At 41.2% G+C, this 21,383-nt stretch overlaps 4 protein-coding genes across 5 annotated transcripts; 1 reads left to right on the plus strand and 3 right to left on the minus strand.

Moving 5' to 3' along the window:
• Nucleotides 1-99: 99 nt before the first annotated feature.
• On the minus strand, nucleotides 100-3,946 carry LOC108131468 (putative endoplasmic reticulum metallopeptidase 1-A). Its single transcript, XM_017250347.3, has 11 exons — nucleotides 3,749-3,946; nucleotides 2,562-3,256; nucleotides 2,409-2,493; nucleotides 2,234-2,354; nucleotides 2,024-2,178; nucleotides 1,573-1,956; nucleotides 1,220-1,515; nucleotides 1,091-1,160; nucleotides 882-1,028; nucleotides 334-822; nucleotides 100-271 (listed from the first exon to the last, which is right to left on the minus strand). Exons 1-11 carry the CDS (start codon nucleotides 3,854-3,856, stop codon nucleotides 110-112), a joined length of 2,712 nt encoding a protein of 903 aa, XP_017105836.3. The 5' UTR covers nucleotides 3,857-3,946; the 3' UTR covers nucleotides 100-109.
• A 214-nt stretch (nucleotides 3,947-4,160) lies between these two features.
• On the minus strand, nucleotides 4,161-8,940 carry LOC108119175 (endoplasmic reticulum metallopeptidase 1). The gene is made up of 9 exons (XM_043210900.2): nucleotides 8,435-8,940; nucleotides 6,789-7,456; nucleotides 6,369-6,726; nucleotides 5,743-6,307; nucleotides 5,498-5,682; nucleotides 5,295-5,438; nucleotides 5,127-5,226; nucleotides 4,507-4,901; nucleotides 4,161-4,441 (listed from the first exon to the last, which is right to left on the minus strand). The coding sequence occupies exons 1-9, from the start codon at nucleotides 8,438-8,440 to the stop codon at nucleotides 4,274-4,276; spliced, it is 2,589 nt and encodes an 862-aa protein (XP_043066835.1). The 5' UTR covers nucleotides 8,441-8,940; the 3' UTR covers nucleotides 4,161-4,273.
• Nucleotides 8,941-10,802: 1,862 nt separating this feature from the next.
• Nucleotides 10,803-16,679, plus strand: LOC108119215 (endoplasmic reticulum metallopeptidase 1). The gene is made up of 11 exons (XM_043210728.2): nucleotides 10,803-11,068; nucleotides 13,324-14,000; nucleotides 14,055-14,139; nucleotides 14,200-14,320; nucleotides 14,379-14,533; nucleotides 14,596-14,979; nucleotides 15,034-15,214; nucleotides 15,276-15,601; nucleotides 15,662-15,873; nucleotides 15,936-16,218; nucleotides 16,282-16,679. The coding sequence occupies exons 2-11, from the start codon at nucleotides 13,330-13,332 to the stop codon at nucleotides 16,447-16,449; spliced, it is 2,586 nt and encodes an 861-aa protein (XP_043066663.1). The 5' UTR covers nucleotides 10,803-11,068; nucleotides 13,324-13,329; the 3' UTR covers nucleotides 16,450-16,679.
• Nucleotides 16,680-21,183, minus strand: LOC108119176 (endoplasmic reticulum metallopeptidase 1). 2 transcript variants are annotated; one of them, XM_070278710.1, is made up of 7 exons: nucleotides 21,110-21,183; nucleotides 19,922-20,607; nucleotides 17,904-18,835; nucleotides 17,657-17,841; nucleotides 17,457-17,600; nucleotides 17,197-17,399; nucleotides 16,680-17,138 (listed from the first exon to the last, which is right to left on the minus strand). In XM_070278710.1, the coding sequence occupies exons 2-7, from the start codon at nucleotides 20,605-20,607 to the stop codon at nucleotides 16,691-16,693; spliced, it is 2,598 nt and encodes an 865-aa protein (XP_070134811.1). In that variant the 5' UTR covers nucleotides 21,110-21,183; the 3' UTR covers nucleotides 16,680-16,690. The 2 variants fall into 2 exon arrangements, with proteins under 2 accessions (XP_070134811.1, XP_043066257.1); XM_043210322.2 differs by lacking the exon at nucleotides 21,110-21,183 and adding an exon at nucleotides 20,709-20,728.
• Nucleotides 21,184-21,383: the final 200 nt, after the last annotated feature.

Below are 21,383 nucleotides of genomic sequence, written 5' to 3' on the forward strand. Positions count from 1 at the left end.
AGTACATATCTTTTTTTAATTACATTTAATTTTTAATTAAATATTTGTTTATTTGTTTTATTTATAAAAAATTGTTTTTTGAAATTATGGCTTTGAGGTAGTAATTCTCTTAATAATTATAAACTTGATAGGAGGTTGGCCAATCCACTGGCGCAGCATAGGAAGGCAGCGAGTCTATAAACTTTTGACTGGTCTCATCGACTGGCTTTCCAATGAAATGTACGGCTAGACCAATGTGAAAAATTGGAACATTAAAGTCTCCATTGGATTTCTAAAAGAAAAACACCATCATGACATTACTATTAAGACTATATATGAATTAATCGGACTTACCGAAAACTCTATGAAAAAGGTCAGTGGGGAATTGTCCTTGCCATAAGTAAAGTATATATGGTACGTAGCTTGGGTGCCGATGTAAGTGTGCTCGAAGGACCATTTGGAAATGTTCACATCTTTATTGTGTTGTATGAACACACTGCAGTGGTCCGTGCAGTTGGCCCGGAATTCGAACCGCACCGTAACATTGTTCTCCAGAATAGTCCTGTTCAGTAGCTCCAGTTTGACATCGTAGGGAACCACAACTGGCTCCGATCGGGGCAGGTATAGGGCGTTAAGGCGATTCTTAACCCAACGGTGATCGTACATGGGATAGCCGCACATCAAATACTTGTCACAGTCGGAAGCGACATAGACCAGTCCCGTCATATTCATCTCGGTGTTCTTCAGGGGGTTGGGTCCGCGACGATCCTGAAAGTTGAACAAATAACCCGAGTCGTCCTTGCTCACTGAGCCGTCGTACTCGTAGAAGGTTCTACGAACATGCTGAAATAAAAGAATGACGTTAATATTGTTACAATATGCCACTTTCCGAAAAAACCCACCAGGAAAGGCACTCGTTGTACATTGGTCACTGGACGATACGGAAAACCAATTAGTGTGGAGGTAGCCGTATAAATAGTGACTCCGCTTACTGCCAAAATAGCTATTAAAATAAGGCCAGGTCTGCGGAACATATTTATTAAGGGAATCTTTGAAGAAAATGTGAATTTTACTATTTATAAGTTTCATAATAATATACACATGTACTTACCAAGAAACCTAATGCCATAATTGTGCCCAAGGAGTTCAGTGCAGAAATAATCAAATCGGGATTAATTGACCTATAAGAAAATAAGAGAAAGTTGAAGGGTTTCTGAGATACAGTGTACGATTAACTTACCTGCCGAAACGACCCATCATGGGTGTGAGAATCACCAAAAAGCAGAATATCAAATAGCTATTGTAGGCAAAGGGGATAATTTGAAAAATCTTATGCAATCCAGCCCAAGCGAACGCACGATCGTGGAGAGTAGTTAGCAGATTTAGGATTAAAGGAATCACATAAAAGATTAGGGTCCAGGTTACCACATAGGTGCTTCTCAGATCACACGAGGTCATTGCAACTGTTAGGAGCACCAGAACAGCGGCATGTCCATGAAGAACCAATTGTATTTGTTGGGCATAAGAAATTTTGTCCTGTTTTGTAAAATATAATTAATTAAACATTTACAAAACTACTTAGTAAGGACTCACTGTCTTCTGGAGTCGGAGATAGATGTATGATGGCAAACTCAATCCCAGGAGACTTGGACACACATAAAGGCCAATCATCAAAAGCGGAGTGCTAAAATAAGTCATCGGAAGTCCATATTTGTCCAAAACATAAGCTACTATCAGAGGAAAGCCAAAACCCAGGACAACTGCTACAATTTGTAGTACCAGGATCAGGAAAAACCGTTTCGCAACATAACCAGTGGACATATAGTTAACAGATGCAATACGCCAAATGGATATAAAAATCAGGATAAGGGTTATCAAGGCTACGCAACAGTTGAGGATAACGCCTGTGCTCTCGTTATAGCTTATGAAAGAAATTCCTAGAAAATCAAAAAAGACAGCATGTCCTGATGCATGGGCCTAGATAAAAGTTAAAGCTTCTTGTAAGGTGTGTAACAGTTTATATATTAAGTAAGAAATAACCTACCGAAAGGTCGTTCAACTCAGTGGCATTAACGAGGGCTCTTACCAGAGCCAGTACGTTTTCGCCTGTATTTTGGGTAGAGCCACGAGGAATATTTGAAAAGCGATCATATTTTGTATGGTAAGTATAACCATTGATGCACTGAGCAATATCCAGACCTGTAATAAGGGTTTACTTAATAGTTTTTACTCCGAAGATTATTTTTTTAGTTACCAATTAGATTTCCGTGGGTAACAAATATATGAAAATCGGTATCGGAAGGCAGGATGCCTGTTTGGAAGATTTCTTCCGCCATGGTGGTGGCAAAATAATGTTTAGCATTATCCTTATAATACTGAAAATATTTGTTAAATAAAAGAAATACAAATATTTCAAAGGAAAACTTTACCTTTACTAGCCATGGATGATTGGGACCACTTTGAAAGAGAATCTCCCGACCGCCACCACCGGATGAATCCAAATTAATGAGAACTCTTAAAAGCGAATTCATTAAATTAGAACAGCCTATTGTTATATTTATTTAATTCGTAAATAAACTTACTTGCAGTCCTTGGCCCACGGGTGCTGGGTAATAAATCCATGTGAGGCCTCCAGAGGATTCTCTTCGGCGCCGTTTAAAAGAAATATAATTGGATGCCGGAAAGTCTGTCTGGTTGAGGACATCACCCGCAGGACCTCCAGGATAACCACAACCATTTGTCCATCGTCTCCAGCAGATGGACTTGTTGGCTTAGAATCAAAGTGGCCATTGATCAAGATGGTAGTATTACTTGTAGAGTTCTTCGGGGTCAACCTAATGGCTATATTCTGAACTCCTTGGTACATGTTGATCATTGTCCTATGGATGTACGATCCAGAAACTTCTTGTAAGTCGACTTCAATATCAAAGTAATCGTCCAGGGCGTTGTCCAGAATCTCTTCCACCACACTCAGCAGGTAACCAACAGTTTGGTTCTCATTGGCATCGCTTCCTACTACTTTGGGTCCGATCTTGTCCAGATTCCAGAGATCTTTCTGGGCCCGCTGGGCAATAAAGACCCCCTTGTGGGCATCCTCGATGGTCAAACCATTCGGAAGACGGTAGAAAAGTGGCACCACAATTGCAAAGAAAATCAGGACCCAGAAGAGGAGGAAGCCACTTGCCAAGTACCAGGGTCCTCTCCATTGTTTTCCTGCATTTTTGGAATATCTAGAGGATCCGGATTGATTTCTACTTTCTTCGGCTTCATCGGCAATCTGTCAAAGAATATTTACTAATTTAATATTATTTTACAGAAATTAACCTAGTTCGTCTCTATTTTTCTGGAAAAACTCTCAGGGAGATAAAAGCACAATAATTAAGTTTTGTATTACCATTCTATGTGATAAGAATGTTATTATTTGATCGTAAACGGTTTTTATGATTTTAGGCTTATACAAAAAATGATTGAAGACGATTCGAAGACGTACGATTTCATGTTCCTTTTTTCAAAATAAAATATCATAATGGGCTCTACCATAGTCGTATACCAGACCCACCACAACCCAATTTATGTTAATTAAAAAATTGAAAAATAGATTTGCTTATCGGCAAGCATTGCAGGAAAAATTTTGTAGATATACTTGAGTTGTGGTATTTACTCAACAGAATTTTATTGATAAATGCGGGTTTGAAGTGCAATCCTCATTGATTAAATCGACACATTGTCACTTGTCCACACTTAACTGACTTTTTATGAATTAACTCACCTTATTTCGACAAGATTCGAACCGATTTTGTAGGCTCTGCCACATGTTCTTTCGAGGCAAACAATTAAACTGAGAAGAAATCTCCCAAAGGCGCTTCATTTTAGACATTTACTTATCAGATTATTTTTGTCTAAAAAATTCGTACTCTCACGATTGAGGAGAGAATTTCTATGATATTGTAGTTGTAGAACGCGTTTTTTTTAGTTTGGTTCTCAATCTCCAAAAAACACTCAGTTCCCAGGCGTCTAATCTCGCAATAAATGTGAGAATCAGCTTTTAGTTGGGATTCCGTACATTCCGATACGCACCTTTTTTGTTTACATTTCGCCAAAGTTGTGTTTACCAAACTATTAATTTAGGCAGGAAATAAATAACCATGTCAGGGCTTTCATTTATAATTACAGTATATTCGTATTGTAGTTTAATAAAATATGAATTTTTTATGCCTGATTCTATACAGTTAAACATTAACGCCTAATGACTACAATTAGTAAATCGGAAATAATATCATTGCGGGTTGTGACCTTAGAAGTACCAGGTCTCATAGGACCCGACCCAGCCCTGAATGTAGGCGTACGAGGGAAACCGACTGATGTAGCTGCTGAGCTTATCGATGGCAGTGATGTCCTGTGTAACCCAGTGACCTCCAATACCAATCTCTAGGGTGGGTGTGTCAAATGTCGATGTCGTCTTCTGCAAACAGTAAAACAGTAAAAAGCTTATTATTTATTCAGATTGATGTAATTTATTATACAAACCTCTACATCAATGGTAAATTCCAGGGGACTATCATCCAGTCCGTAAGAAAAGTAAACCATGAACGGTGGTTCCTCATTTTCACGTATGAGTGTGTCGTTGAAGGACCAGTTCAGTATTTTGGCATCGTTCTTTACGTTAATAAATATTCCCATATGCGAGGGTCCTTCCAGGGTGAAGTTGAATCGCCTCTGGCCAGCACTCTCCAGTTCAATGCTGTCCTGCAGCACAAGCTTTGGATATTCGGTGGGTACTTCCGGTTGCTCCGATGTCTCCACCCAAAGGCTATATTCTCGAGCCTTGTTCCAGCGATGATTGTAAAGCGGCATGCCACAAAACATTTCCTCATGGCAAAAGTCACTGACCTTATGAGTTTCACCAAAGGCTTCAATTTGATCTACAAAGAGGTAGATAAGAAAAAATATTAAAGAACTAAAAACATTAAATTTTTCTTAAGAATTTAAAGATAAATTGTTTTTATTAAGGATATAGAAGAAGAAAGGAAAATGTTATAATTTAAAGGTATATATTTATATATTTTCCAAAACATACATCTATTCAGAAAACATTTGACCAAAATTATAATACCCTTCGAAACTAACTAAATTGATGGAATACTTACCATGTGCTATGTCGAAGCGTCTATCCTGGGGATATATGTACAAGCCGGACTCATCTATGCGAGTGCTTCCATCGGCATTATGCAAACGACGGTGGGCATGCTTTATATAAAGTTAAATAATGTTAATTATTGTGGTGCTATTATACTGGATTTTTATTGAAAACTTACAATCATAGAGTATCGCTGTGGCGATGTCTTTTCTTTGTAGGGAAAACCGGCATCTGTGACAGCAATGATGATGAACAAAATAGTAATTCCTAGGAAGCAAAGGACTATGGTTCTTGTCTTGCGAAAGAACATTGTCAATGGGACCTGAAAATATAAAACTTAATAGTCTGTCTTTTTATAGAGAAAGGTAGTTCTCAACTTACAATAAAACCCGCAAACATTAGAGAGAAAAGCCAAACCATGCCTGCCACAACTAAATCAGGATTTGTAGAAGACCCTGAACGTCCTTGCATGGGCACCATAGTAATCAGAGCAGTTGTACACAGATATGTGAAGAAAATAAAGGGCAGGATCTGGCATACCATGACAGCAATGGCAAACAAATAGGCTAAATTATAAAAAATATGATAATATATATTATAAAATGGATAAAATATTAAATGCTTACCCTTACGATGCCATTTGGTTACCAGATTCACAATTAAAGCGATAATGTCGAATACCAAGCAGACCATTATGAGAAAAGCTGATCGAATGCTCATTCCGGTTAGGATCAACATGATCAGAATCAGACAAAGGCAATGTGAGTGCAGGAACAGTTGGATGCGGAAGCCTAAGCCCAAGGGATCTCGCTTGGTCCTTTCCAGATACAAGGCTGGCAGTATACCCAAGCCGAAGATAATCGGTGAAAGGTACAGACCCCAGATAGTCCAGGAAGAAGTAAACCAAGTCATGGAACGATTTACGCCGTCCATGAAAACAGCCACCAGCAGGGCAAGTCCTATAGCCAGGAACACGGAGACAAGCTGAATGCCAAAGGTGATGGCGAAACGCAGCAGGACGCCCTTCCAGCTGCAACCGGATCGGAGGCACATGAAATATATGGAGATTCCGATTCCCAGAAGAGCCAGCACAGCCACCACCACGTTTATAATGATGCTAGTGGTTTGGGTGTAAAAGATCATGAACCAGCCCAGGAAATCATAGAAAATGTTGTGTCCTTCAGCATGGGCCTGAACAAAGATAGCAATAATTAAACCACTTCAAAGATAATGGTTAAAGTTCCTAGCTTACCTCAGTATCATCCATTTCTGGGGCATTAGCCAGAGCTCGTGCCAGGGACAGGACATTGTCACCTGTATGCTGAAAAGAAGCCCTCGGAAAAGCATTTATCCTGTCGTACTTGGTATGATAAACATAGCCATTGAAGATGTAGGCCATGTCTAGACCGGGAACACCTCCAAAATCCCGGAAGATGCGGAAATCCGTGTCTGATGGAATATAACCAGCCTGGAAGAGCTCCTCGGCCAGGGTATTGGCAAAAGGATGTGGAACATTCCGATAGTAATTCATAAGCCAGGGATGATTGGGTCCGGATTGAAAGAGGATTTCCCGGCCACCACTGCCCGCGGAGTCCAGGTTGATAAGAGCTCTGTTGGTACAGTTAACGAATTAATATTTTAATTAAAATTGAAAGTTAAACTGAATACTTACTTGCAGTTATGGGCCCATTTGTGCTGAGTTATAAAGGCGTGCGACGCTTGTAAAGGATTCTCCTCAGCACCATTGAAGAGAAATACAATGGGATGGGCAAGTGGATCACCTGTCTTGGCTATTACCCTCATTACTTCCAGCATAGTCACCACCATGGAACCATCGTCACCAGCTCCCGGACTGCCAGGCACAGAATCGTAGTGACTGTTGATCAGCAAGTAGTTCTCGTTGGTAGAGTTCCTCTCCGATAGCTTAACGACCACATTCTGAATACCCTGATACATGTTCACCATCTCCCAGTGCATGTAGGCACCGCTTGCCTGCTGAACATCCACTTCGATCTCATACCGATCGCTCATCTCGGCCTCCACCTTGGCCACCTCGGAACGAAGGAACTCCACCGTGGTCTCTTCGTTGGTGATGCTGCCCACCACTCGAGGCCCGATGCGGGTCAGCTCGATAAGGGTCTCCTCAGCTCTTTGTGCGATAAAGGATGTGGGGTTACTGGCCTCATCGCTGCGCAATAGAGGTGTGGGCATGTGGTTGATTTGGGTGTTGACCACGGAAAAGTACAAGACCAGCCAGAAGGCAAAGAAGGCGGGAGCGTAATACCATTGCAGCTTCTTCGGCACCTCAAAGTCCACATCCAGATGATATTTTGAATTGAACTGTTGAATAATAATGGATAATCTTTTGAATTCCTTTGGGGAAATACTCCCTATACATCTATAGAGTGAGTCTTTGATCAAAACACTATATCTAATCGCCAGCTGGCAGCGGCATGTCTACGGGAATAGAAATCCCATCACATATTTGGGATAATAATTTATAGCCTGACAAAAATGCACGGTCTAGACCACCTGAATTCAAAGTTTATACTGCCAAAAATCAGCAGAAACCATGAGCGCAACATTTTTTTTGTTAATAACTTTATGGTTTTATAATCGAACTTAATCGGTGAGCGATTAGTGCCATGTTCGTGGTTCGCAAACCTTTCTTTTTGATTTTTTGAGTAAACAGTCCTCGACATTGAAACCGTGCGGCGTCGCGTGTTCACTTCATGATTCACGGGGCGTGTGGGTTGGATGGGCTTTTGGCCAAAGTGAGATTATCAAGGACCATAAAACGGCAGAAGTTGCTGGCCCGTAAACCGATAACGCCTCTAATAAATAAGTAATAGTACGTTTTATCGCTCGGACATGCTAAGAAATTCGCAATTTTCGCCAAATTGACGGCGCCTTTGAAGTATGTCCATTCTGTTAAGGTTACTTAATCGATTTCCAATCTATACGAGGTGTTTATTTTATTTCTAAATTTGTAATATTGCTGAGTCGAAATGACTATAGATTCTAGATTGGTCAGAGGTTACATTGCTTCACACTTGATCTCAATCAAATTATTTAAATTCCTTGATTTTGGATTATAAACTGCACATTCTTGAAATTTTGTTCGATAAGATTGCTCTCGAAATAGATTTGAAGGAGTTAACAATTTTTAACATGGGGGTCTACAGATTAAGAGCCCATTATTAAAAATTTATTGCAGTTGCAGAAATTAATCTTAAGACTCTTTAAGGAATTTTTCACATTCTTGGTTCTTTTTATCAAAGCACTGAGTGAAAAAAATTATAGCACTATAATACGTACAGTCATTGTGATTGGGGACTTTGTTCACTGGTATCCTATTATCACAGTTATCCTTTTAAAGGATATTTTTTGTAACCGTTGTCAGGCCGATCCGGTTTTTGGTATTCCAAGTTCTCCCACAACCGGGTACCACCACCTTCCACTTCCAAGTGAGGATTGATTGGCTCCGGTTCCCTAAAGATATATGAGGCCCAGCGCCATTAGAACTATGGAGAATTCTTGGAGTAGGGGTACTACTAATGACGGTATCGGTGACTCTCCAATATCGTAGCAGGTTGAAGATAAACAATCAATATTTTGTAGAATTTTGGGTTGAAATCGGTTGCGGATTTGTCGGCAGCCAACTGATTTTTATCTTTATGACGGAGAATATGTCCAGTTGTATCGTAAACGGGTAGTAGAACTTGTACTTGATATCGTTAGCAATTTATTGGGATATAGTCATTTATTCTACAAGTGTTTGGGTAAGGGAATATTCCGTAATCCCGAGATGTGGCTCTTTGCCAGCTTCGCGTCCGACTGACGGGCTTTGGATGCCAGCTCCCGGGGCACACCCCATCATGGCACTTGTTTCGCCTTTTCAAACTATTTTTTTTTGTACAGAGTTTACTAATTAATTTGTGCCCGGTTGTTGTACGATTGTTGCTGATTTCATTCCATTTTCGTTTATATGTCATTTTAGCTTTGTCTGGCACATGGTAGTACTAGTACTAGCTACCTAGTGCCTCCCTTTCGCTCGTATTGTCGCGAATCCTCGTCGGGGTTTTGGGTTCCGCTGATTTCGCTTGATTAACAGATTGTTTACGTATTTGAATTGCTTTCGCATGTATTCCAGATTCACCTGTCTATTGAATTGCCGTTTTGTTGGTTGTCTCTATTTTTATTTCTCTTATTTAGCTGTTGTTGTTGTTCTGCCTGAGCGGATCCAATGGCTGGGAAACTGGCGGGCGGCGGCTATCAAATTATGTCAATCGTTTTCGCGCTCGAGTGAACCAAACCTATCTGCCAGTTTCAGATGTATCTGAAGCACCTAAGAATTCCGCAGAGAAACTTTAGATATTCCAAATAAAATAAAATAACTATGGGACACTTTTTGTTCTTTAACTTCAATGTGGAGGTATATCCCCCACTTAATAATAAAGTTATAAATAATATCCAATAAATACCTGAAACATATACCAACAAACTCGTGTCCAATTAGAAACTTGTAATTAGTCAATTACCCGCTGTCTTTGGTAGAAGTCAAACAATAAAAGTTTAATAAATTTTCTAGAATATATCGCCTTTGTTGTTAAGCCAGTTATCAGTATAGTTAGTTACCTGTAATTCCTAATTGCTAAGATTACATTTCCAGGGCGATATTAAAGCCGGTAAAAATGTGGTTTGCTTTGAACATGGTCTAGAACATGTACCCAATAAGATTTGAAGAAAAGATAGAAATTCCCGAAATGTAAACTATTGTTTTGAATAGTATAACGCCATTGGAATAATCAAAAAACCTAATTACTTATGAACGTGCCATCTTATCTTCCCGGAAAGAACTGAGTATTGTTTTCTGTGTGTAATTCCCAATTATTTAGATTATATTACCAAGATTCTTATCCAAAAACAACACAAATATACACAGAATTGAAAGCCTATATGGGTGATATTTTGTCGACTAAGTGAATTCGCCTCAAGTGCCATTTGTCTGGGACGAGGAACTTATTTATCGAGCACTGTCACTGTCAGACAGCCAAATGTTGTCCAAGAAATCCATAAAATCAGTGTGAACTTCTATTAATACCCACTAATCGTTCCCACTTAATCTCGATTACGGCCAATTATGAATGTAATCGCTTGGCCAATACGGATGAAACAGGCCATAGGCCCCCCTTCTCGGTAGCCCCGTAAGTACCTGTCACATTACGTGATTATGTGTCCCGGGGCTCTCTGATAACTCAATACTTGTGATAAGCCTCCTGAAATCCGTCCGAAAATCCATCGGCACGTATAAAATTGCTACTGCCATTGTCCGGCGAATTAGTTGGTCTCCGTACGGCACGCGGCAGTAATACTACGGGATATTTTCTTTACGGAAAAATAATTAATTCAAAATGAAGGAAAATAAAGCGTGGCCAGAAGAAGATGTTAGTAGTCTTTATAAAAATTAAATTAAATTAAAAATGAAAAATTTGCATATGTTTGTGAGAGTGTTGGGTGCCCCTTTGGGGACTTGGGGCCATTAAACAAAGAGAGCTGTGTTTTCTCTTCGATTCTTCCCTCTCCCGTTTTGGAGACCCGATCTCCTGCTCGAGAGCGGAAATTTATGCCATGTCGCAGCTCATCTGATCGGAGGCCCGCCAGCTGGCGGCAACTCGAACACAACAAGTCGGCAGCTCGATGGCTGCAGTTGTGCCTCCACTCGACTTCCAATTGGAATAGCTCTTCAGTGGCATAGCAATCGAGATTCTCAAACACCTACGACATTAAAAACTAAAAAAAAAAATAAGGAAAAAGAACTTTCAGTTTATTTTCATTCAGATGTGCTATTAAACGTGCGAGTGCCAAACTATTTGTGCCTGCCGGTGGTTGGACAAGTGCAAGTGCTTTTCTTCCCAAGAAGCAGTTCTTAGTTTGTAGCAGGTTGAAAAGGTGAGGTGAAGACTGGCTCAGAAGACTGGCCGTGGAGAAGAAAAGAATACAAAAAAAAACAGTTGCCAGGCTTCCTTCTTCGATTCTTTTCAACAAACAACCGCAAGTGCAGCCGCAACTTCCTTTTCTCTTCGGCAGGTTATTGACTCAAAGCCCTTGCAGCGTGTCGCATTTTATGTGTATTTATGTTTGAATGCCGTCTGCATCTGCATCTTTGGCTGCATTCCCTATCTTAAGATACAAATGTATCTGTATCTGTGCCTTTAACTGTGTCGGTGATTGTTTTCATTCTCAACTTCGTTATTGTCCCGTTGCGTTTGTCGGCGGCTTAGTCCAAACAAATGTGGTTCTTGTCACAAGACTATGGGGATCTTTTACTTTTTCTAATGATTGTTGCACTTGAGAAGGTATATACTTTATAGTTTTTGTTTTTAGGGAAATTAGGTATAATTTCAAAATAATTTATTTTTAAACTATTACCCAGTATTTAAAAAACTATGCCTCTTTTACAAGCATCTTAGTACCTTAAAGCCATCTTTGTAATATGTTTGACAAACAAATCTTAAATGTTTACTTTCAAATAGGTATCACTTAGTCCATAAACTTAAAACTTGTTTGTCGATCTCGCCGGTTGTTGTTCTTGTCACAGTTGATTGCCGACGCCTCTGCGGATTCAACGTTTGTTTTGGGCCCTGTCTTTAAATAGTTTTCTTCTTTCTTCCAATAATATTTTTGTTTTCTTTTGCGGCCCTTTATTTGGGGGGTTATTAAGTAGGCGTGGCTCCCACACAGAGCGTTCCTTGAGAATGTTTTTGTTTGCTTCTCCACCGCCGTGAAGTGATTAGTCCCATCGATAAGCCACTCGGTTGGAAAAAAAAACGATGAAGGAGGGCATTTGTTTTTGCTCGTCGTTAATCGCAGGTCACCGAGAAGTCAGTGGAAAATGGGTCGCTGTCGTGCTGCAATCCAAATGCTATTTTGTGTGCACTTGCGGAAAGCGAAAATAAAAACAAGAACCCTGCCTCTTAATTGCCTCACCAGACAGACGAACATTTCTTGGCCACCCAACCCACCGCCACCCGCCGTTGATCTTGTTTTGTTTTTAGGACACTCTCTAGGCATAAGTTCTCGTTTTAGTGACCATTAGTCTTAAAATCTACATATTCCGAGGAGCTTTATGGGCTTTAGATGTTTCAAATAGCTATTCCCTGCGATTCATTATCCATAGAGTATTTACGATTCGTTACAAAGCAAACAGAACCCAGTTTTGTTATTAAATATTTCCCACACAACCAAAAATACAAAAACAACGCTCTGTGGCATCACATGTGTGAACATTAAAACCATAATATGTATTATAGCCTCTGCTGGCTATAAATAAGAATGAAATTTCCCTCAAAAAATTACAAAAAGTTATGTGACTCGTTCAGAGACGATTATTTGCCTCGGATATTTGCTCGATTTGTTAGATTTTTCAAATTTAAATATGGGCTCATTGTTTATTTCTTTAGAGCTGCATTATTTCAATGTCGTTTGGAAAAGTTGCCTCTGGCCTGTCGTTATTTTCTTTTCGAAATTTTCAAATTTTTAAAGGCTAGAACCAGCTTTTATTTGAGGTTGATGCTCAGCGAATGGTCAGCAGATGTTTTCCGGTCTGCAAATGTTGATATTTTGTTTCTGTTTACATAGTCAAGGCGAGTTTTCCCAGCTAATCTTGTATTGAAAATTTATTTCAAAAGTCGTCAGTCCTCAAGATTTCTGTACTTGTTCCCATTTCCTGTCCACTTAAAGCTTCACAGTTCCGATAAGTACTATCTGAGGCAAGATGCTTTGAATATATAATCTTTGTGGCTGAGATTCGATAAAGAGCTCCATTCATCGTACTAGAGCCCCGTCCATTGTGGTTTTTGGGTGATGGGCTATCACGATTGATTTCTTCAATAGCTGGATTCTGCTTTAATTTTTTGTCTGACAGCTTAAAGTTGCTCGCACTCGCTTATCACGGCACCTAATTATTTAATCGACACTTGAGTCTGAAGTGGCAGCATTAGCCCAAGAACTTAACCCCTAACCCTATCGGAAGAGTGTGAAAAATGATTAGCTTTGCTGGTGACGTGATCCACACAAATCCCTCCGAGCTTTATCAGACGAGTGCGTCATCGCTGGGCACTCGATCATTTAAATCAATTAGTGGAGTGCATTGCCACTTTCAAATGGGTGACCAACTACATGAGCATTATTTTGTCCACTTTCAGCACAAAATGAAATCAAAGTACGAGAACATGAAGATCATCTACAATCGGAGCAAAATCGGCTGGTACTGGGCACCCTTGTTCGTGTCCTTCTGGTTCGTGCTCTTCTATGTGGTGGTCATACCCGCCTTCCACCGCATGCCTCCGCTCAAGACCCAGGAGGATGAGCTTCAGCAGCCGGGCCAGTTCATCGGGGAGCGGGCGGAGAACACCCTACTGCGGCTATCCAAGATCGGACCCAAGGTGGTGGGCAGTCCAACCAACGAACAGGTGGCCGTCCAGTTCCTGCTGAATGAAATCTCTGACATAATGGAGGAGTCTCGCGGGGACTTGTATGACATTGAAAAGGATGTGCAGATAGCCTCTGGCAACTACCTCCTCTGGTCCATGGTGAATGTCTACCAGAGTATCCAGAATGTGGTGGTCAAGCTGTCGCCGAAAAACGCCACCAGCGAGGCAGCTCTCCTAGTCAACAGTCACTTTGATTCCGTTCCGGGCAGCTCAGGAGCAGGTGATGCCGGCATGATGTGTGTCATAATGTTGGAGGTACTCCGGGTGATCGCCAAGAACGAGACGCCGCTAACCTACTCGGTGGTGTTCCTTTTTAATGGAGCCGAAGAGAATCCTCTACAGGGCAGCCATGCCTTCATTACCCAACACCCTTGGGCCAAAAATGTGAAGTGAGTTTTTTAATTTATACACAAACTATTATTTATTAACTTTATATTCCACAGAGCTGTCATAAATCTGGACTCAGCTGGCAGTGGAGGACGTGAAATTCTCTTTCAATCTGGACCCGATAACCCCTGGCTTATGAAGGTAAGTCTGATACATTAAATACGACTATCTTTATAAACTTTATCATGACTTTCTACTTAGTATTATGGAAAGAACATAGTTCATCCGTTTGCCTCCACTATCGGAGAGGAATTGTTCCAGAATGGCTTTGTTCCCTCGGAGACCGATTATCGCGTGTTTCGTGACTTTGGCGAAATACCAGGTAATATAAAAATTAATGTGAAAATCAGCTAATCGCTCATACATTGTTTTCGGTTTAGGTCTCGATATGGCGCAAACTTTGAATGGCTATGTTTATCACACAAAATACGATAGGTTTAATCTCATCCCGCGACGAACCTACCAACTAACTGGCGAGAATATCTTGGCTCTGGTCAAGGCTTTGGCGAATGCCGAGGAACTGGAGAATCCTTCGGTAAGTGGGTTGTTCTTTAGAGAGTTTTCATCTAAAATTTAATTTTATTGTTTTATTTTTAGGATCATGCCGAGGGTCATATGATATTCTTTGATGTTCTGGGGTGGTTCTTTGTCTATTATCCTGAGAGCACTGGCGTCATCATAAATATATCCGTGTGTGTCCTGGTTTGCATCACCATTGTGGGCTACATTTGGATCATGTCCAGTAGCACGGGCATGTTCCGGCGTCGCATTTGGGCCAAGTTTGGAATTCTGGCGGCCCTTCAAGTGACAGGTGTGGCCCTGGGCATTGGTCTGGTCATGTCGATTGCCTTGTTCTTGGATGCCGTAAATCTTCCCATGTCTTGGTTCGCCCAGAACTGGATGCTGTTTGGCTTATACTTTTGTCCCATGATTTTTGGAATGGGCATTGTACCAGCTATTTATTTCAGTAGGACTAAGGAGGTGAGATCTGTTACAGTTTTGTGAAAAATTATTCTAAAACTTGTTCCTTTCCAGCATGGTCTTCCCTTAGGCTATGGCATACAGTTGCTAATGCACTCGCACTGCTTGATTCTGACCATAATCACTATTGTGATGGTCAGCTACGGTATACGATCGGCTTTTATTTTAATGCTTTGCATTAGTTTTTATACTCTCTCCGTATTGATCAACATGGCCACTAAAGCTCACAAGACAAGTAAGTTATTAATGGAATATATGGGTTTTTGATTTTTAATTACATGATGTCCTTTTTTCAGACTTCCTCTGGCTCATTCCGCATTGCATTTGCCAGATCCTGCCTTTTATGTTCTACACCTACTGTTGTTATGCCTTTTATGTGGTCTTTGTGCCAATGCAGGGACGAGAATGCAATACCAATCCCGAGATCCTCATGGGTTTCTTCACGGCTCTGATGGTTCTGTTGTTTGCGCCCTTCCTAGTGCCTTTGTTCTGCCTGTTCCGCAAATCGAAGACAATTATTTCGTTGTTTGGAATTTGTACAATAGTGTTTATTATTTTGGCCGCCACACCAGTGGGCTTCCCATATGCCGAAAAGACAGCAGCACAACGATTCTATGCAGTGGTAAGTGGATATTAAAGCTACCATTTCCTTAGAATATTTATTAATTTATTACAATTAAAGCACACGTCCCGTACCTTCCGGGATGGTGACCCATCAAGCACGGTTGCCCATACGGACTCCGGTTACTTTGTTCTTCCTGTTGATCGACGTCCTCATACAGTGGACGATATCCTATTCGAGGCAACCAACTACACCAAGTCGGAGCGCATGTCCTGCGACTCTGAGATTATGTGTGGCTATCCTATTTATAGTTCCAGATGGCTCAATGCAGTGTAAGCTAGAAAAAAGATTTTAACTTCAAGTTTTTCCATCTAATCGCTTTCTAAACCTACAGAGATAATAGCTACTTTGTGCCTGGTCCAGAACCCAATAAGGGATATATTCCAACACTACAAATTTTGGACAAGTCAAGCAAATCTGCCACCCACATAAAGTTCAATTTGGAAATCTCTGGACCTGACCACATCAGCATGTTTATACAGCCGCTAAATGGCAGTAGACTAGTAGACTGGTCTTTCACCAGAAAACCTTTGGATGAAAATGTGAAGCCTCCATATTATGTTTACTGGTCGTATGCTTTGGATCCCACGCCTTTGCAGTTTAGTCTGGAGTTCGAGGTAAATATTATAAAGTAATATTAAAGCTTGAAATTTCTAATAAAATCTTCAACTACCCCACAGCACGACGATCCTGATTGGTCAGGAAACACTTTTAAAGTGGCTCTGATGGGTCACCGAATCCACGATGATATGTACGTAACGGATGACTTCCGGCAGTTCCTGGCCACATTTCCGCCCTGGGCGCACGTCAGCTCCTGGCTTGGTTCCTACAACAGTTGGCAGCTCTAGATCTAGGCCGAAAGTCAAGCCACTTACTCAACTCCAACCCATTGTTGCCATGACACCTCAGCTACTGTTATCTTTGGTATTAAACTACATTATTTCGACGACTACCCCTAATCCAACGAACAAAGTGTCAGTTCCCATGTCACATCTTAGCTTGTAATTCTGATTAAGACCAGTGTAGTTACTACTTTGTAATTTGTAATAAAATATTATATTTATTTATTAAGATCAAATCTGGAATCTGTTAGAAGTTCCAGCTCTCGAGGGCCGAGAACCAGTCGGTGGTGTAGGTCCAGTCGGGGAAGGTGACCAGGAATGCCTTATAGTCCTCGGTGTAGTACTCTTGATGGTACAGGAAGTGTTCAACGACCACCAGCTTAAAGTAAGGTCCTTCGGTGTTACTCTCATCATGTTCGAACTCAATCCAAAAATCGAAGGGATCTTCGGTTTGGGAGTACACATGGTAGATCAGAAAGGGCGGCAAGTGCTCCTCGATCAGCGGTGTCTGATCCATGGACCAGTTGGCGACTCTGACCTGGTCGTAGGGCTCTATGTACATCATTATACGATCGCTGGCCTTAAGGCTGAAATCGTATTTCAACTTGTTGTCTGTTTGTTCCTTTGAAACCAGGGTGAGATCTATGTCAATTGGAAACTGGGGTGCTGAACTGTAAATCCAACGAGCAGAGTCCCTAGCAAAATAATAAACTTGGTTAAATTAAAGTCTTTTTTGATGGGCTATCCACTCACTTCCAGTCATTCCAACGACCACTGTAGATCGGCAAGCCGCAGTAGGGCTCGGCAGCACAGGTGGCATCTGTCCAGCTACTTGGCTCTGCGTTCTTCAACGTGGTGTCATCCAGTTCATGGGTACGAGTTTCCACGGGTTGAATGTAGAAACCAGAATCCTGGAGGGTACTGCCATCCAAATTGTGAAAGATACGTTGGGTGTGCTACAAAAATCAATAATAATAATCTTTAAGAAACTGAGCAGCAATTTATAAACCTACCAACACATAATAACGCTGTGGAGCTACTTCCTTGACGAAGGGAAATCCTGCTGGAGTGGCTGCCAGGATAATAAAAATAATCGTAATCACACCAAACGTGGAAAATACGATTTTGGGTTTGCGGAACTTGTGCATAATGGGTACCTTTAAAGTGTAACAATTTAAGTATTTAAATTCTTAAAAATTATTTGCTATCTTACCGTAAAACCACCATATTGGATTCCAGTTATAATCACAAAAAGAGACACTAGGAGCTCTGGACTGCTGTCTGGACCATCGCGACCTTGCATGGGCACAAAGGTTAGCAGGGAGGCATAGGCGATGTAGGTGTAGAACAGGAAGGGCAGAAACTGGCAGAGCAGGTGAACAGTCACAAAGTAGCTTTCTAAAATAGAAAAAAATACATTAGTATGTCTACTTTAAATCAGAACACTTGATGTAACCCACTTTTAACCGTCAGCTTCAGAGTAATTTGAATCAGAACAGATATGGCGTAGAAAAAGATTCCAATCATGAAGAAGTAGCTGGAACGGATTCCCATGCTGGTCAGTATAATACACAGCAGGGCCAGAAGGATGCAATGAGCATGCATGAAGCAGGCTATGGTCTGATCCAGCTTCATGTGGGTCTTCCTCTTAGTCCATTGGATATAGAAAGCAGGCAGCAGCCCCAAGGCAAAGTACAGGGTGCAGAAGTACAGTCCGAACGCCATCCATTTGCCGTAGTACCAGGACTCTGCCAATCCCACTCCTTGCATGAACACAGCCACCAGAAGGGTGAGGCCACAGGCCACGACAGCCGTTCCCAACTGGACCAGGAAGATCAGGCCAAATCGCTTTATCACCGCCTTTAGAGGATCGGCTCCATTGTCCAGGGTCATGATGTAGAGCGAGGATCCAATGCAGAGGAGCGCCGCCACGGAGACCACTATGTTGATGGCCACACTCACTGAGGTGGTGTAGGTGAGCATAAACCAGCCCAAGAAGTCAAAGTAAACCATGTGGCCCTCTGCGTGAGCCTCGGTGTCATCTAGCTCGGGCGCATTGGCCAAGGTCCAGACCAGGGGCAAGACATTCTCGCCCGTAGACTGATACGTTCCCCTCTCCACGTTCCGGTAGTTGTCGTATTGGGTGTGATAGACATACCCATTTACAACGCTGGCCATGTCCAAGCCAGGCACTCCTCCGTAGTCGCGGAACACGCGAAAGTCGGTATCCGAGGGTATAAAGTTATTCTGGAACAATTCTTCAGCCAAGGTCTGGGCATATGGATGGGGGACACTCTGTTGGTAGTATTTGGCCAACCAGGGATGGTTAGGTCCAGTCTGGAAGAGCACTTCGCGTCCTCCAGCACCAGTGGAATCTAGATTGACCAGTGCTCTGAAAAGAGATGATTTTAATATGGTTCAAAAAATGCATTTATGGAGAATTCATCCACAAATCTTTTGGGGTATTTCGTTAAAGAATCGGGTAAATATTGACAAAGATATGGCTATCGCAGGGCGACCCATAGGGCTCCCCATGCATTTTCCACATTTTGAAGGGGACATCCCAGAAAATTTGACAAAAAATCTTAAAAATATTTTGTTACCAGATTTTGATGCAGATTTATGGAGAATCGATCTACAAATCGTTTAAGGTATTCCGCTCAAGAATCGGATAAATGTTGACAAAGATATGGCTATCGCAGGGCGACCCATAGTGCTCCCCATGCATTTTCCACATTTTTAAGGGGACATCCCAGAAAATTTGACAAAAAATCTTAAAAATATTTCGTTCCCAGATTTTGATGCAGATTTATGGAGAATCGATCTACAAATCGTATAAGGTATTCCGCTCAAGAATCGGATAAATGTTGACAAAGATATGGCTATCGCAGGGCGACCCATAGTGCTCCCCATGCATTTTCCACATTTTGAAGGGGACATCCCAGAAAATTTGACAAAAAATCTTAAAAATATTTTGTTCCCAGATTTTGATGCAGATTTATGGAGAATCGATCTACAAATCGTTTAAGGTATTCCGCTCAAGAATCGGATAAATGTTGACAAAGATATGGCCATCGCAGGGCGACCCATAGTGCTCCCCGTGCATTTGCCACATTGTGAAGGGGACATCCCAGAAAATTTGACAAAAAATCTTAAAAATATTTTGTTCCCAGATTTTGATGCAGATTTATGGAGAATCGTTCCACAAATCGTTTAAGGTTCAAGAATCGGATGAATATTTCCTAAGATATGGCCTACGCAGTAGGTCATATGGGGCTCCCCATGCTTTGCCACATTTTGAAGGGGCCAGCGCAGAAAATATGACAAAAAATCTAAAAAATAGTTTGTTCCAGGATATTGATGCAGATTTACGGAGAATCTATCTAGAAACCGTACACCGTATTCCGAAAAAAATTTGGATTCATATTTGGTAAGATACGGGCTTCGCAGGAGGTCATTTTATCCTTTCCATACTTACTTGCAATTTTTGGCCCATTTGTGCTGGGTAATGAATCCATGGGCGCCCAGCATGCAGGCTTCTTCGGCGCCATTAAAGAGGAAAACAACTGGGTGGATCAGAGGCTTTTCAGAGCGCGAAATGACCCGTAGGGTCTCGAGCATTATCACCACCATGGCACCATCATCACCAGCGGCGGGTGTTTCCACCTCGGAGTCGTAGTGCGAGTTTACCAACACATAGTTTTCGTTGTTCGAGGTCTTCTGGGAAATTTTGACCACCACATTCGACAGATTAGTGTAGCTCATGGTCATGCCCCAAAGAAAGAAACCGCCGGAAGAATATTGCTTCTCCACTTCGATATCGTAAAGATCCGTTCTCGCCTCATCTTTGATCTTTTGGATTTCTCGTAGCAGGAAATTGACGGTGTGCACTTCATTGTTGATAGATCCAGCCAGTTTGTAGCCAATAGCCGAAAACTCGGCAAGCTGTGTCATTGCCCTTTCGCCTATGAACTCATCCGGATGTAGTGCCTCCTCACTCCGGTAGAGCATCTTCGGGTAGCTATTGAAACTGGGCAGCACGGTGACATAGAAAATGGCAAATAAAGCTGCCGCGTAGACTGGGGCTCCAAACCAGGGCCATTTCTTGTCTCTGGACTTTTCAGCATCCTGATCGGTTGTGATATCGACGCTGGAAAAGGTCATCTATAAATTTGAAGAATAAATACATACATATTTATTATAGTTTTTGTTAAAACCCTAATTATACTTTTCAGCGTGAAAATATTTATGCAAAGATTGCATACTTCTTGGCGACTTAATTTCTTGTATACTTTTCCAACAGGAATAACATTCTTTTCTTGAATTTAATTTCTTTTTTTAGAATTTCCGACGTTAGTATAAGGAAAGGTTGTAAAAAAATTACCACTCCCGATAGAGCACTTCACTTTATTGGTTAAACTATTGAAATAGCAACAATTAATTGGTCTAAAAACAGCGTTCAATAATATAGTATATGTACAAGAAGGTTTTAATTTATAGCCGATATAAAGATTCTTATCGCGTTGGATACTTGAAAGCTTTTAAAAAAAACAGGGAATAATTTTCATTTATCTGGACTCGATCTATAGAATAAATTTCACTTATCACTTATGGTATAATTCATTTTGAAAACACTGTCACTTTGGATAAAAACCAAGACCCTGACCTTTAGATAGCACGTTAACCTAAATTCAAAATTTAGAACTAAACACAACCGCTCCACAGGCCCACCTTCGGCAAACTGAGACTCCTTCGTATTGCTCCCAAGAATTAAGTAGGGCCAACTAATAGGACCACTTCGTGGATGGCTTATCGCTTGAACCCCGGCGATAAAAATTAAATGTTATGATTATAATCTTCGGTTTTTGCCACATAAAACGATTACATCCCGCGATAGGTGATAAAGACGGTACCTGCCGAATGCCAGAAGCCGATTCTCT

This window comes from Drosophila bipectinata, chromosome 2R (genome assembly GCF_030179905.1).
Source record: "Drosophila bipectinata strain 14024-0381.07 chromosome 2R, DbipHiC1v2, whole genome shotgun sequence".
Classification (NCBI taxonomy): Eukaryota; Metazoa; Arthropoda; class Insecta; order Diptera; family Drosophilidae; genus Drosophila; species Drosophila bipectinata.